Source organism: Cornus florida, unplaced genomic scaffold (assembly GCF_030987335.1).
Source record: "Cornus florida cultivar Cherokee Brave unplaced genomic scaffold, ASM3098733v1 CherokeeBrave_3.0.0_Hap2_Chr08, whole genome shotgun sequence".
NCBI lineage: Eukaryota > Viridiplantae > Streptophyta > Magnoliopsida > Cornales > Cornaceae > Cornus > Cornus florida.
In genome coordinates, this window is record NW_026775578.1 from 43419164 (window position 1) to 43436445 (window position 17282).

Here is a 17282-nt window from a genome sequence, read left to right on the forward strand (position 1 = left end):
TTTGAAAAAATAGAGTACAAATTTAAAAGAACAAAATTTTAAATTTATGTAGAAAGTTGAAAAGAACAGAAATTTAAAATTCATATTTTATTTATTTATTCAAAAGTTTAAATTATTAGATAGAATTGTATATATAGTCATTTATAACTAATTACTTTTTCATTCGAATTTAATAGGTAACAAATGACCCTTGTTACATTAACCAACATAATCAATTTAGATAAACGACCATAGTAACTATCCACATCAAATCACTCTTTCTCGATCCTTCTAGAGTAACTAATCAAGTTAACTATTTGGATACCCAACATAATCAATCCCATTTTAATATGAAATTAGGCTAAACCACGTGGGACTGGTTCCAGCCCTCCAACCGGGCTGAATTACACTCCTGAAAAATTAATATATAATTTGAATTTAAATCATTTAATAAATTAGTAGCGTTCTTACGTTTTAAATGTATTTTATTTAATTAAGTACGTTTAATAACGTAATTTAAATATTATTGAAAACGCTCAATATTTCTTAAAATATATCATTGAAAATGCTAAGTACCAATTAAAATGAAGAGAAAATTTTAAAATATATTATTAAAAATGCTAAGTACCAATTAAAAAGAAATAAAAAATTTAAGTAAGACATTACTTATCGCTAAACGTTAAACGTTGAAAATTTTAAAACATTTTTTAATTGATGCTTTAAAATTTTCGTACTTAAAATTATGTCAAATTTTCAGTATATAATTTTTAATTTTTTCAAACACCTTACTTTTACTCATGCTTGTGACTTAGATCGGAATTATATAATTGGATCAATCATAATCTGTTACATAAATAAATATATCAATTTTATTTAATTTTTTTTTTATATGCTAGACTCATGTGAGTAATTTCACAATTTTTTTTCTCTCTCTTTATTTTCACCTAGTTAGAGTAATAGTACCATTTAGAGAACCTTCTCGAAACATATATACACCCTATAATTTTTCTCTTTATATTCTAGTTAAATAAGAGTAATAGTAACCTTATCTTTTCTCGTCAAAATTTGAGTCAAGTACTGATGCTGACGAATCTATCTGACGTGTCAGCTTCTCATTAGAATTGACTTCTCTTCTGCTTGCTCGCTAAGTTAGAGCTATTCTCGAAGATGCCCCTACACTTTTGTACGAATCTCACCTGATTTCACCCATTTGGCCCCACCTAGTGGGATGTAACTGTAATTGCACGGGATTCTACGCGGTAGATACGCACCATTTAAACGCGTGATGCTCTTCCTCTAATATCCATTTAGGTTCCAACTCTCTGTCTCTCCACTTTCCTCTCTCTATCACACCATACGTCTCTACATCTCTTACCTCCGCTTTCTCAGATGCTTCAGACTGATTCATCAATGGAACCCTAGTATTTCACCATATACCTTCCTGATTTTACTCTAGGGTTTTTGTTCCTAAACTTGTCTCTGTCTCACCTCAGTGTCAGTGTCAGTGTCAGTGTCGGCCCAGTAGAGTGCTTTCGCCGTTGATGTTCTTTCCGATCTCTACACATTTCTCTCTCTCTACACTTTCCTCTCTATCACACCATATGTCTCTACTTCTCTCACTCTCTACTTTTTCAGATGCTTCAGACTGATTCATCAATGGAACCCTAGTATTTTTCTATATAATTTCCTGATTTTACTCTAAACCTCTCCTCTCTCTCACCTCAGTGTCTGTATCAGTGTCGGCCCAGCAGAGTGCTTTCGCCGTTGGTGTTCTTTCCGAACTCTACACATTTCACCCCTCCACCGGAAATTCCCTCTGCCCCTACCGCACTCCAGCTTGGTATTTTCCACCGCCTGTCCAGGGTTGAGCCCTGGGATTTGACGGCGGAATTAAAAAGTCACCTATAGACGCTTTACGGCCAATCATTGTGGATAACGTTTGCATCCTCTGTATTACCGCGGCGTATTGTTTTCTTTTCCTCTCAAAGCTCTATTTTCTCTTTCTAGATTCTTAGTTTTAGGTCGGAATTATGAGTGTCATGTCCTACAACGAAACGCGGGTAGGGTACAGATTTAGTCCGACCGATGAAGAACTGGTTGATCATTTCTTGAGGTTTAAGATCAAAGGTGATGAGAGAAAAGTCCGTGATATTCGTGAGGTCGATGTTTGCAAATACGAACCCTGGGATTTACCTGGTATGTAATATCAATATATCCCAAATAGAAAACTATTATTTCTTCACTTCCCTCAAGTTTTTAGGTTCTTCATTTATTTTGTGTAAATATGATGGAATTATATATATATATATATATATATATATATTTGTTGATTATCTATTTGTATGCAATCTGTCAAATATTTCCTGGTATCTAATACGAATCTATTACAAATAAAAGATATCATGTCTTCACTTTCAAACAAGGTTTTGGTTTTTTCATTTTTTATCTGTAAAAATGAGCTGTTATATATACATGTATGTGCATTTTTGAGGGTTTTCATTGATTATCTCTAAAAATGACCAGATGTTTATATATATATATGTATATATATAAAATGTTCATTTTTGGGTTTTTCATCGAGTATCTGTAAAAATGGCCAGATTTTTCACACACATGTATGTGCATTTTGGGATCTTTGTTTGGTTTTCTGTAAAAATGGCAAAATATTGTATTATATGGTGATGTATATATGCATTCTAGATTAATGTGGGTTGAAGTTTATATAGCTGGCAATTACTGAATTTTGGGGCAATTTTTTTTTCGTATTTAATTTTGGGCAAAATTTTTTATCTCGTCCTACTTACTTTTGGGGCAATTTGTTGAAATAGGAAATTGAACTTTTTCTAATTCTTTGTTTGGTGTGTGCAGGTTTATCGACGATAAAGTCTAATGATAATGAATGGTTCTTTTTCTGTCCGATGGATCGGAAGTATGTGAATGGGCAGAGGCTGAACAGATCAACAGAGCATGGATACTGGAAAACAACGGGTAGGGATCGGATGATCAAGTCTCGTAGGAGCAAGTCTCGTAGGAGCGTAATTGGTACAAAGAAGACTTTGGTCTTCTATACCAGGCATGCTCCAAATGGCAGCAGATCCCATTGGGTTATGCACGAGTACCGTGCTACTAGTAAGGAGCTTGACGGCACGAAACCAGGACAGGTATGCTTTGAACCCTTTCTCTCTGTCCATTTTGTTTGTATGTTGCTTTGATCTAAAATTTGGATGGTTTTAGATTGAGTATTGGCTATGTCATGTGTTTCTGTCTTAGTATGTGGATACTTCTAGTACTTAACATCTATTAGCTCGAATCATGTTTAGTTGGTGTAACTAATTTGTGAATTAAAAGACAACAAACATTGTATACTTATTTGTGGTTTAAGTGAACTTAGTTTATGAGGGCGTTCTTTATACTTACTTTGTGAAATGAAATTATGGAGTAGATTTAATCCTTGTTGGAGGTCTAGTTGAAATAATTTGCAGCATGGAACAATTTTCTCCACTTGGTAATGTTAGAAAATTCTTGAATTAGCTGAAGGAAAATTTTACTGATTGTTCTATTTATTATGATAGGTTGGAAAATTCTTGAATTACCTACCACCAAGGGGGTCTGTAGCCTAGTGGCATCTCCTCCACTACTTTGGGATGCAAATGAGTTTTTCGCCAAGTGAGAAAAAAATTCTTGTATTTAATTGAAGGAAAATTTTGGTGATTGTTCCTTACCGAAACAAAAAATTTACTGATTGTTCTTCTTATAATTTTTCAAAGCACCTGCAGATTAGTTGATTCTTCTTCTATTTTGTTTGATAGTTTGTTTTCTTGTCCTGCTATGCAAGGCTTGTAATTTTTATGGGAATTTAAGCAAGTAATATGCTTCAGCTTTGATATTTAAGTTTGTTACTAAATTTTTCCTTTCAAAATTTTTCAATTTAGTGTCCTTTTTATTTCAAAACTACTGCTTTGGTTAGATTTATATATTGTCCTAAAAATTCATGTCGCAAAAATGTTAAAAGGTTTAATGTCTATTCAGTGTGCTTCTCCTAGCTTGAATCGATTAATGGGGACACATTGGGTAAATGACCCCTTAAATTCGTGTGTACTAAGGGAAATTGACCTGATAAATGTTCGTTCAGATTCTTGATTTTCTCACGGCCACATTTTTTATGCTCAAACAATTTGTATTCAAATACTGGATCAGCTTGTGAATATATATTGGTTGAGCAGAGATGTTCAATATATTAAATTCATTTTTGGCATTCTATGTATTCTGCAGAGTGCCTTTGTCCTCTGTCGCCTTTTTAAGAAACATGATGAGAAGCAAGATGATGTCATTGAAGGTTCAAACTGTGATGAAGTTGAAGATAATTTTCCTTCTCCTGGGGTGTGTGAGTATCAACTAGGAAAAAAAGATGTTCCTTCTCCTGCCACAGTTAAATCATATGCTGAAGATACACAATTGGAGGCAGTAAACCCTGTGATGACAGCAGAAGCTGAAAATCAAACTTATAGTAATTCTGAAAGCATACTATTTGACACTCCATTACCTTCTGAGTGTGACAGCAATATCCATATTTATGATGATGCTGAAGATCAAGTGATAGACTTGCAGGTGAAAAGAGTGAAGATTTTCTTAATATTATCAAATCTCATTTTTTGTGGTGACTGAAAAATCTAATCAAGTATTTGAATTCTTATTTCTTGATTCTCACTCAGCCGGATCCAGAGCCGGAGGAAATGTTGAAAGCATTTTGTGACCCAGTGCTGGGGCCACCAGATGAAAAAATCTTCTCTCCATTGCATTTGCAGATGGAGCTTGGATCTTCTTACTCGAATTTCCGGGCCACTAATAACACAAGCAATGACCACAATGGGGTTCAGTTTCAATATGGATCAAATGAACTGGATTTTACTGAATTTCTGGATTCTACTGAATTTCTGGATTCAGTTCTTGTTAACTTAGGAAAGCACACCTTTGAGGACACAAACAGTCACAATTTGGATATTGAAAGTGAGATCCTGAACTATAATACTCCCACAAAGCGGTATGCCGCTATATCATCAGTGGCCCAAGGACAGGTAAATTGAAGATCCCACGATCCTTCATTTTTAAGGTTTTGCAGGTCCACGACCATACTTGAGAATTTTGTCAATCTACATTTTTTATACATGCCATGAATTGCAATGTCTTTTAGTGTAGTATTATTTTCTCATTCAGCATGGTGATTTCAGATTAGTTCTTAGAAACTAAACCTTTTTGTGGCTCTCCTGTATTCCAGTTTGATCCTGTGATGGAAAGTTCCGAATGGTTTGGTCAAAACTTCAGCAGAACGGCTCCTACACATATGGAAACGTCTCCAGGAACTTGGGGAACTCCTCAAAATTGTGCTATATCGCATTTTTATGCAGATGGCCTCTTACAGCAGCATCCTTTTAGCTTCATCTAGCTCAGCTCCTAAACCAGTTAAATAGATTCAGTCTAATCCAAACAATCAGAACTTTAACCTAGCCCAGTTTGATAGATCCCTCTGGAGGTGTGTCATCAACATGCCTTTAGATGTTATGCAACAGACTATTCTAGACCAGCTTCATATTAACCAGCCATCAGAACAATCCAAATAGCCAGTTTTTCATCATATATTGAATTGCCTTGATGCTTATTTCTTTTTTATCAAACAAGAAATTACCCGCCTAAACTCAGAAATTCATAATTTCCAGACCAGTTATTTAGGCCCAAATCAGAAACAATCCTTCAGTTACTATGCAGGTTTTCAAAGGCAAAGATATAGGAGTATTTGACACTTGTACGAAAGTAGCCCAGAGCATAGACGGTTATCAAGGAAAGGCCTTATGGAAAGGCTTTAGCAGCAAAAATGAAGCCCAGTTAGCACTCCACAGTTTTATGATTTTAGCCTCTTCTTCCGGAGAGATAGATAATGTCCAGACCATCAACAAGAAGTAGAAGATCTTCAGAATCATCTTAGGAGAGAGAAACAAGCTAAAGAAAAATTAGCTTCAGAACTTCAAGCTAAAATAGATTTAGTGCAGTATCAGTTAGCTTTGAGAGAAAAAGCCAGTGAAGCAGGAGTAGAAGTCCCAGCCACTCTACTCAGCCTCTTCCAACAGACCTCAGAAGAGAAATCAACAAATTAGCCATAGAAGCAGAGTACAGATCTCACATGTTACTTTTAGACTTTCTAAGTGAGAATCTCAGAAGTATCCCAGGAGTCCAAGTCAACATCAGACAGTTTTCATCAGAAAAAATTCAGTTTATAGTTACATAGTTCCTATGGTAACTATAGATTACCAGCAGTTTAAAGAGATAGAACATTTGCAGACTCAGCTTAAACTCACAGATTTACTTGAGTTGGGATTAGTAGAAGGTATCATGATCAGAGGAAGTATTCCAGCAGATTTGCCAGAATTTGTTAGAGATGTGCTTAAAGATAATTATGATCAGAATTATTTTTGATAGTAGTATAACTTTATAGTTACCTTGGAATCAGTCGCTAGGAAGAATACTAGTTGTGACGTAAATTTCAGGGCTACCCCCCATTATGGTATCATGGCCATGTTTATAGAATTAGATTTATGAATATATTCAGATGTTTAGTTAGTGATTTAACTAGTCCAGAAAGTTTTGTTAATAATAATCACAAGTTTTATAGTTCTCAGTATTGTGAATATAGTAGGCACAGTCGGTTGTTTAGTAATCGTGTAGTACATAGTTTCGAAGGTATGAAAATTAGTTCAGAAGTAATATCTGCTCAGTTAAATTACGTAGTATTACATAGATCAAAATACATTGATTATAGCAAAGATCCTAGAATTAGAAGGAATTATCAAAAAGAATGAAGAATTAGTTAGAGGAGTTGATAGCTTAGTAGCTAGAAGAGGTGACTTACAGGGAAGTACTAATATTATGATAAGTCAGAATAATGTAATAACTATGCAAAATATAGAATTACAAAAGAGAATTTTATTCCTTGAAACACAGATTAAAGAGATTAAGAAAGCCTACAGATGTAGATAAGTTAGTAAAAGATTTCGCTAATAGGGTTAATTTAGGACATCCAGTAAGAAAAAGACCGATAAAGGTAAAGAAAAGGTTAATCAGTAATGTCTAGAACCACAACTATGTACACCTTTTACAGGTAATAGTTATCAAGTAGGAGAACCCGGTAGTTCTAGAATAGTAAGTGGTAAAGATAATATATTTTCCAGAAGAATAAATAATGAAAAACAAAAGGAACTTGTAAAGATAGAACAGACCATAAATATAGATGAACAGATTAAGAATCTTAGAGATAATAAGTTAAAATTAATTCAACCAAATAATTTGTATAAGGTAGGATTATTAGAAAGTGCTAGTTCATTAATAGGAACAATTACAGAAAATATGGTTAGCGTAATTACAGAGAATGATGTAGCAGATCTTCAATTACACAGAGAAATTTAAAATAGGATTTTCAGTTAATTCATTTAGGAGTTATAACAGTCGGAGTGGTAGGATTAACTAGACAGAAAACAGGTGCTAAAGTATTAGTTAGTATTTACGATAATAGATTTACTAATATAAAGGAATTAGATATGAACAAAAACTATCATATAACTTATATTCAAATATGGTTAGTGTACGACAAATGCTTTGTCAATGCCCTATCATTACACATTAATAACAAGTATTATTATGTGTCATGGGAGGTTGAACCACATTCTTCCCTTCTACTTGTTTTATTTCATTATAATCTCTCTTTTGGGATATAGTGATATCTTTCACGATAATAAGAGTGATTTTTACTAAGATCATATTCATTATTGTGGTAGTTATTTTTACTACGGCCGTATTAATTATTGTGGTAGTTATTTTTACCACGGCCGTATTCATTATTATAACCATTTCTACCACCACGATCATGTCTATTACCACATCTACGGGATGAGATTTCAGGGATCGGTGTCGATCTAGTTGGATGGGACTGGTGGTTTCTTAATAAAAGTTCAATATTTTGCTTAGCCACAAGTAAACTTGATATCAACTTTGAATATTTTTCAAGCTCTCGATATTGTTGTTGTAGGAGTATATTTGAGGCGTGAAATGTGATGTTTTTCCAATATAAGTTCATCAGTGATAGTATTACCACACAATTTCAGTGTAGAGTTGATTTTAAAAAAAGGGCAGAATTGTATTCAGCCACAGTTTTAAAATCTTGCAATCGCAGATGCTGCCAATCAGCTCGAGTTTTTGAGAGAATAACTGTTTTTTGACGATCATATTTTTCTTTCAATTTTTTTCACAAATTCAGTAGATCTGAGGTATTCAGTTTTTAGTTCCTCACTAATATGGTGACGAAGGAAAATCATAATCTTCACTTTATCTTGTAATGATATGCTTCATTCTCTTCTTTAATTGTGTTTTCAAGACCTAATGACAACTAAATGGATCTGAGCGTCCAGAATCAAAAATAAATAATTTTTGACAAAAATGTCCATGGCCATGACTTCTAACTTTGTCAAGTTTGATATTTTCAGAATATTTAGATATAACAACAATATAGAAATACAATTTAGCAGAGTATAAAAATAAATATATATCTTAATAATAAAATGACATTAAGTGAAAATAACAACATAATATGAACTATTTTATAATTCCTGTATAATTAAATAACAAAGGCGATGAAACTAGTCAAAGTGAATAAATTATTAAACAATAAAGGTAGTAAAGCTGACTATAAATCATTAAGTAATAAAGGCGTTAAAACCGAGGCGTTAAAACCGACTATAATTAGTAAATCATTAATAATAAAGGCAATAAAACTAATCATAATTAGTAGATCATTAAATAATAAAAGCGGTAAAATTGATAATAGTTAATAGATATATCATTTAAGTGGACAAATTAATTCATAAACAATAATCAAAATTAAGATTTTATTACCATTTGGAGTTAGAAATATAATTTTTTTTTAGTAAAATAAGCAAATTCAACAATTTATCAAAACTAATATCATAAAAGAGATACATAAAATTGAGATAGAAAAAGGGAGAGGGAACTTCCTGTGCAAATCTCAAATGACTGTAGCTCGCTTTGATAACGCATTATAAATATAATAAAAATATTATAGAATTGAGAAAGTGAAACAACAAACTACGAAAGGGAGAGAGAGAGAACATGTTATTCATTCTCAAAACTATATCTCCGGTACCCGATTCATCTCTAATATTTATAGATGGATTTGATTGGCTTCTCAAAGACACTTCAAGACTTTCTTGCCAGAACGTGGATTTCTTTTCCTAATGTAAAGATGTTATGGACCCCATCACACACACATATATATATATATATGTTATATGTATATAACAATATATATATATTATGTATATGTATCGCATTTCAGTAAAGCGGCTGTGCAGTATAATTTAGTAATTAATTTCATTAATATAAATAAATAAATTTCTTACTTTTTAAAGTGAGAAAAAATATATTTATATTTTTATGTTGATAACGTGATATAAATATATTAATATATCACAAAAAGACTTACAAAGCAACTTTGTCTTTGGATACACCAAATTCGTACAGCGCGCGCGTATATATATAATTGCGGAGCAAGACAGAATATCAATGCACCAATCCCAAGCCTTTACTTGCACCACAAACCCAATTACATGGCTACACATCAATTTACCAATTGCTTGCACAACACCTCCAATAAAATGGCAGCACATATACATGTGATAATAAGGTAGACCCATATATGCAACATAAAATGACACCAAAAATAAAGTATGTGCAACTAGTTAATGAAAAGATGGCTGATGAGGTGTCTTCCATGCTTTAGTCCATAAAATTGTCATTAAGTGGCAGTACTTATGTCTCGAATGAGGAGAAATTATTATTGCTTTGAAACAAGGCGAATTAATTTAATTTAAAATTTTTGATTCAAAAAATAGTCCCACAAAAGTTTATTAATATACTATAAAAAAAATTCCACAACTCTTAATTTAATTGGTCTGTCCTGTGTCAAATGAGCCTGGATCATCCATAGAAGTAGATATTGGGTTTGTCACATCACAAGTGTACACACTTATTGAAACGTAATAATTTATTTTCTAGTTATCAGTAATTTTATAAGTAGGTTGACCAATTTTTTTAAAAATAAAACAATATTATTGGGTGAATAAACTAATTGCATGGCACGTCTAGTAAATTTAATATTTATTCCATGGGTTTTCTTTCTTACTGCATTAAGAATTTGACCATTGGTACATTACTCTCCAATAAATATGGTTGTCAATTGAGGGATAAAATATCTTGGAAATGATATTTCTCTAAGTGAATGGCTTACACACACATATATATACATTTTGTATATATCCCTCGCTATATATAAAATGTGCAAGAAACATCCATATTAGAAAATAAGTGCATATAAATTCCTGTATTTTCAAATTTTTGAACAACTTGCCCCTTAATCGTCAATTTTGACCAATTTTTTTTATAAAAGCCCAAAAATGCCCTTAAGATTATTTTTTTCCACACCCATTTAACTCTCGTTATTAAAAATACAAAATTACCTCTCCTAAAATTATATATATATATATATATATATATATATATATATATATATATATATATTGTAGGGGATTGTTCTCCTATAAAGCCACCTGTCACATTGAGCGTCACTAAGACTCATTCTAGTTAAGTACCTCGGCAACCTAAAAGACGAGACACTCACGCATCTCGAGTAGGAAGATGTCAATCACATTAATGAGTCTCATCTACCGCCGTCTTCGAAGGGATCAGCATTTAATGTAATAGTACCTATCCCTAGTTTAAAGACTGAGATACCCCTAGCGTACTCAATAGAGCTATCAGGGCTACCCTAGTAAGGTCTCGAGAGACATTCCCACTCGTAAGAAGGACCTAAGCCTATAAATAAAGGCCGAGGTACATAAGCCCAAGGACCGATCTTCTCTGGATAATTACTCCATTGTATTTTGTACTTTGATATCATTCCCATTTTTAATATATATTGATTTTACTTAAAAGAACCCTCCCACAATTTGGCGACTCCACTGGGGATATTAGTATAAAATCGATGGATCTGAACAACCAGCCGGTGCAGTCACATCACTCCGAACAAAACGAAGCTTCTAGCTACAGGGAGGCTGAAACGACAATTAGCCGATATCAGCCAACATACTCAGGAGCACGCGTAGCCACATCGCAGTCCTTGCAACAAACCCAGCGAGAACTAGGAGAGCGTTTGGCACACATAGAAACTATGTTGCTCCAGGACCTCCAAGTGAAAGCAGATAAAAGGGCCAAAGCCCAATCTAGTTCGTCTCTCGTGATCCGCCTATACAGCCTGCTCTCCCAGTGTTCTCAGGTGTTACTGAGCCCCTGATGCCAGTGACTTATGCACAGGCTAAGGTCCAAAATAGAGCATTACCACCCAATCCCTTGCTCAAGGAAGATGGTCTGGTTATTGAGTCCGGGCTGAGAGATTTCTTTCTAAAGAAGTCACCCAACGCGGCTCGGTCTTTCACACTTCAAAGTGAGCCACCTTACCCACGTAATGTCGCCTAGACTCCGTATCCTATCGGTTACCTCGTGCCTAAGTTTCCCAAGTACAATGGCATAACTGGTGACCCAGAGGAGCATGTTACACACTTTGTTGAGGCACTTTGCAGGTATAACCATAATATTCTGCTACGATTACGAGAATTCTTGAAATCACTCACCGAGTTAGTGTATCGATGGTACACAAGCCTCGGGATGGACTCCATAACCACATGGGAGCAGCTAGTAGACAAATTTCTGGCAAAGTTCCGTGAGGCCGAAGAGCACATTACTACACTCTCCTTGACAAAAGAAGCTCAACTACCAGGGGAATCACCTCTCAAATTTATCGCTTGTTTCTATACTTAAGCCAAAGGATGTTTCGAGAATAGCAGTGAAAAAGATCGTGTGGACATTTGCATACATGGACTACTGGGTCAACTTGTGCAACTTACGACTCGACAATTTCACTGACCTCATCCTCGCGGTAAAAAATCTTGCCCGTGACTTCCCGGAGATTCCTAAGCCGAATATTGTGCAGACACCCGCTCGTAGGCCAGACTCGCACCCACCAAAAGATGAGCGGATTAAAAAACGCAAAGACGTGGAACCGAAGGAGCACACACAGCTGTAAGATGACCCACCTCCATTCCCAGTTCACATGAACGAGATGGATGATACATTGAAGGAGTGGGTATAACACGACAATGTGGTTTTACCGGTGCCTCAGCAAACGCCTACGGTCCTTGAGCGAGCTAGTCCAAATTTCTGTATATACCATTAGACGACGTCCCTTCCGACTACTGAATACAGAATACTGAGGTGATAGTTTCAGACTAAAATCGCCAATGGCGAACTTGAAGTTACCAATCCGGCTGATGTTCGCCAGGTTCTTTATCCTTGACATCCAGGTACTGCAGCAGGCATCGCTTGTTTTGATGAATTCGATGAATACTCGCATCCTCTGCTCAGAAATGAGTGTGACATTTCAACCTTCGAGCAATGTGCTGCTACTACTTCCTCTCATCCTCATTCAATAAGTTCTAGGTCGCAGGGAATTACAATAGCCTTTAATAAGGCAGATCGTAAAGCCTCGTCCAATCAAAATCATCCTCTACATGTTACTAGCCTACTTAATGGTGTCGAGTTTAAGCGCACTTTCCTCGATAACGGTTCATCTATCAATGTCATTCCTCTGGCTATATTCCAAAAGGCCAATATCCCCATGGCTCACCTTATCAAAGAACCCATCGAGATAGCAGGTTTCGGTAACAATCTCCGCCGCACTTTAGGTTATGTCATTGTAGATCTTGTTGTTAGCAAATTCCGTGTACATGCTCGATTTCATGTCATCGAGGCTGAAACTTCCTATCACATTTTACTTGGCCGATCGTGGATGCACCATTTATGTATTGTGCCTTCCACATATCATCAGTGCTTCAAAGGTGTTCTAGGGCATAGAGTTGTTACGGTCCCTTGTTTTGAGCGACCATTCGTTAAAACTGAGGCTCACTTCATCGAGTCCCTCTTTTTTGATGAACTCGATGAAGAAGTACCAGGAAAAGCCCATATTATTTCCACGCCAATTCCTACCTGGGACCAAGCACAGAAAAATATTTTCCCTAAACTGGGGCGCAAAGAGATAAAAGGCCGAGGGATTATAACCCCCATGAATTCCTCGGTCTTCGGTGCCATATCCCTTTCGACCACGACTAAAGCACTTTCTTCAACATTCAACAACTCAACCCTTAAAGCCTTGACCTGTGACACAACCAGCTGTTCTTCCGACACATCCTCTTTTCCTCCCGATTCTCCTGTGGACACTCCCCCTACCTCACTGACATTCACCGGCCTTAAGGACTCTGTAATAGCCCTCTCAAGATCAGTTTCCTCAGTCCCCGTCTATGCACGATTCGTCTATTCACAAACATCTGTTTGTCCTTATTCCTCACACGATTCAGTCCCATCATTAAGTCCTTCTTCCCCTGACTGCTTGGGCACACCAGACATTCCCACTATTTCCTTGAGCTTGACATCTTACATACGTTCCCTTGTCAACAATTTTATTTCATCCTCTACTGGTGCACTCCTTGGATTGTACATTTCTAAGTCAAGCGACCCATTCTCTTCTTTCGCTGCCTCGAAGAGTGCCTTCACTATTTCATCACCTGCCCCAGAATATTCAATCATGGGAACATTATAATAGTACTCCTCGACGGGCCACAAAGGCCTATCTCGAGCATACGCATAAGATTACAACATTTGAGCAAAATCAAAACCAGGAAAATTAAAATACTCACCAACTGCAACGGAACCAATGCCCATATCTTCCCCTGGTCCCCTCTTGATTGTTCTCGACGTTGCCTTATTTCTCGATGGCCTGTAACAATCAGTGTTTCCATCGAGCCATACTGTCCCACCCCTTGACTCCTCAAACTTGGTTCCACAGTTGGTTCAACTCTGGCAAACTTCGCTCGACTATGAGTACGAGTACTCAACCCATGCCTTTTTCTCGGCGAGCTCGTGTCAACAACCTCCTCTTCGTTTATTACATTCTCCACTACTCCAACAGATAGCCAGGTAACACCGACACCGTCTTCTTCTTCCCCATCCTCGCGGTTCCCCACATCTTGCTACAGAGCATCTTGAATATACATGGGTACAAATTTAGAACAATCTCCTCTGTATCCATCTCGAGGAGCACTTAATGAAATATCTCCAACCCACACAACTCAAGTTGGCGCTCTCTCTGCCCCTGCGTCACATGCATTTCTAAAGTGCTCTAAGGCTAACTTGCAATAAGTTAGATGGTTGGTTGTTGATTTTCCTTATCGCCTCCTCGACTGCACAAACCAACGCCCAGCACCTTCTGTTAGCATATTGTGATGGGTCTCTAAGAAATGAAAAAAGCTTCTTCGGTAATCCCCACCCTCTCAAATCACCACCTGTGGTCGAGGAACACCTTGATCATACCTAAACTGCCTTGTCAGTCTAGTCGGATTATACACCTCCACTGATATTGAATTTTCTAGCAAAGCAGGCAATGACCCTAGAGTCATGAAGGCCAAAAATATTAAATGATCGTCGCTGATCTCCTCTGGCCTAGCTTCTACATAGCCATCTTCGTCATTATACAGAAGTAGAGGCTCCACTCCTGGAACTTCCTCGACATACGGACAAAATGTGTACTGATGACTTAAGTCCATTACACTTGTCAACCCCACTTGAGGTGCCCCACCACACCATCTGAATGCTCGCATCCCCACACCTTAGGGTACTTCCTTCCCTCGAGGAGTGTATGCAGTAAACCTTTCATATAGAAACAGCTGCAAGAACATACTCGCAGCATATGAGTGAATCACATAACGCCCAACTGATCGCACCGAGTCTAAGACCACCATGTCTAACAGGTGATAAAAAGAACCAAGGAACAAGGTGGCCAATGGTAGAGGTACCCCTCGAGACAACTTCACTGCCATTTCCACCAATTGCAAATGTACTGTGTCCTCGGGTGAACTCTCTAAAATAAATCTTGATAGCCAGCACAGTAGATAGGCAGCTAGCCTAACATCTCGACCATACCATTTCCCTAAAACTCGACACCTCTGTTCATCAAGGACTCCCCTCTTGACTGTCTACACATCTTTGAAATGCATTCTTGTTCAAGAGCCAAAAGTATGTTTCTTCCCCCCTTTCCCTCGTTCAGGCAATTCTACACCACCCTTGCCAAACTTTGACCGATAAGTTTTCGCTTCCTCGACCGCCAGACGCAACTCTGTGGCCAATCGTTCTCCTCTTCATTCAAACCCAGGGTGGCAGTGTTCTCTAACCCTTCAAATGATAGCCCATATAGTTAACACACGTTTTCGAGGGTAGGTCTAATCTTACCTTACGCTGTCACAAATGTATGTGTCTTGGTACTCAATCTTGACATCAACATCTCGATGGCATCATGATCTCAAAGGATGGTCAACGCCCTGAACAAATGAATTGACTCTAAAACCCTAGTATCCCATAGCTGCTGCACCAACTCCGGTGACGTTACGACCTCATCTGTCCATTTATCCAAGCGTTACTCGAATTGTGATGTGTTATCAGATCGATAAACGAAAAAGGAATATACCCTCTCTCAATGTTGAAACGAAGCACTGAGCTCGCCGGCACAGGTGGCTCCGCTCCAATCTCTGCCTCTGGCTCCATTAGCGCCGCTGCTGCCAACGTTCCACCCTCTTCCATGTACCGTTCAGACTGATACCAAAAGTAATCCCTCTCCCCAAAAAAAGGAGTTCTATACCACTCCAAATCTAGTGGCACAGAGGGTGGAGGTTCATCCTTCTTGCTTAATTCCCTCCAGGGCGGTATCTTCTCCGACAAATAATTCACTAACTGGACTATCAAATTTTCAGATAACTCTTCTACCCCACTTCACCGGAATTGGCACACACCATTGGTTTCTCTTCCTGCTTTCTTTTAAACACACTACCAACAGAACGGGAAACGACACAACCTTTTGGGTAATCATTACCCACGTCTGGCATTTTGATCTGTGACATTAATTGAACCATCATGCCTGCTGTTTCTTTGGCTCAACAAAACCCTATGTCTTCTGTACACCTCTGCTCTCCTCTGATTGCACATGCGCATACGGGGACTAATTGTAGGGGATTGCTCTCCTATAAAGCCACCTGTCATATTGAGCGTCACCAAGGCTCACTCGAGTTAAATACCTCGATAACCTAAAGGACGAGACACTCATGTATCTCGAGTAGGAAGATGTCAATCACATTAATGAGCCTCATCTACTATTGTCTTCGAAGGGATATGTATTTAATATAATAGTACCTATCCCTAGTTTAAAGACTGAGATACCCCTAGCATACTCAATAAAGCTATCAGGGATACCCTAGGAAGGTCTCGAGAGACCTTCCCATTCGTAAGATGGACCTAGGCCTATTAATAAAGGCCGAGGTACACAAGCCCAAGGACCGATCTTCTCTAATTAATCACTCCATTATATTTTGTACTTTGATATCATTCCTATTTTTAATATATATTGATTTTACTTAAAAGAACCATCCCACATATATTTTGACTGCAACTCTCATACCCATTCCTCCATCACCAATACACCACTACCCACTGGCCACCTCCCCTGTCGCAATAGTTAATCCACCATTACCCTACCCCTCTTTCTTCCTCTCACACCTAAATAGATCTATTTATATCCTAATAGCAGTCCACATATATTATAGAAGAATAATCATACCTCTAACAACTAAACAGAGGCTTCCTTGCAACAACTAAATAGAGGCTTCCGTTCTCACATCCACCACCACTACCTCAGGGGTAGCCGCCTGGCCTCCAATTTGAAAGGGCCTCAAAATTTGAGATTTTCTTATATATATGTTATATATTATAATTATTTCCTAATATTTTTACAAATATAATCAATATAGAAATTTAATACCGGACCTCAAAATTTTATATCCTAAAATAATTTTTTATTTTTTCTCTTTTCTCCCTCCTCCTCATTCAAGTTTTAAATTAAACTCTAACCAATACAAAAATATTGAGCCCCAAAGATTTATATCCTTAAATGATTTTTTTTCTTGTATTTATCTCTTCATCTCTCTCCTCCTCATACATAATTTTAAGAATAATATTTGCCTTAGGCCGCAGGGTTCTTCTTATGATGAGGTGGCCCAATAAAATATCAATAGGTGTTAAAGATTTAAAAG

At 36.9% G+C, this 17282-nt stretch overlaps 1 protein-coding gene across 1 annotated transcript; it reads left to right on the forward strand.

Moving 5' to 3' along the window:
- The first annotated feature begins 1283 nt into the window (after positions 1-1283).
- Positions 1284-6591, forward strand: LOC132271528 (NAC domain-containing protein 91-like). The gene is made up of 5 exons (XM_059772927.1): positions 1284-2175; positions 2848-3140; positions 4252-4587; positions 4692-5054; positions 5255-6591. The coding sequence occupies exons 1-5, from the start codon at positions 2010-2012 to the stop codon at positions 5420-5422; spliced, it is 1326 nt and encodes a 441-aa protein (XP_059628910.1). The 5' UTR covers positions 1284-2009; the 3' UTR covers positions 5423-6591.
- Positions 6592-17282: the final 10691 nt, after the last annotated feature.

Bases quoted from the DNA above. Each gene is read 5' to 3' on its own strand.
- LOC132271528 (XM_059772927.1), top strand. From the start codon at position 2,010: ATGAGTGTCATGTCCTACAACGAAACGCGGGTAGGGTACAGATTTAGT. The intron at 2,176-2,847 runs GTATGTAATATC...TGGTGTGTGCAG, and splicing joins CGAACCCTGGGATTTACCTG to GTTTATCGACGATAAAGTCT. The intron at 5,055-5,254 runs GTAAATTGAAGA...CCTGTATTCCAG, and splicing joins CATCAGTGGCCCAAGGACAG to TTTGATCCTGTGATGGAAAG.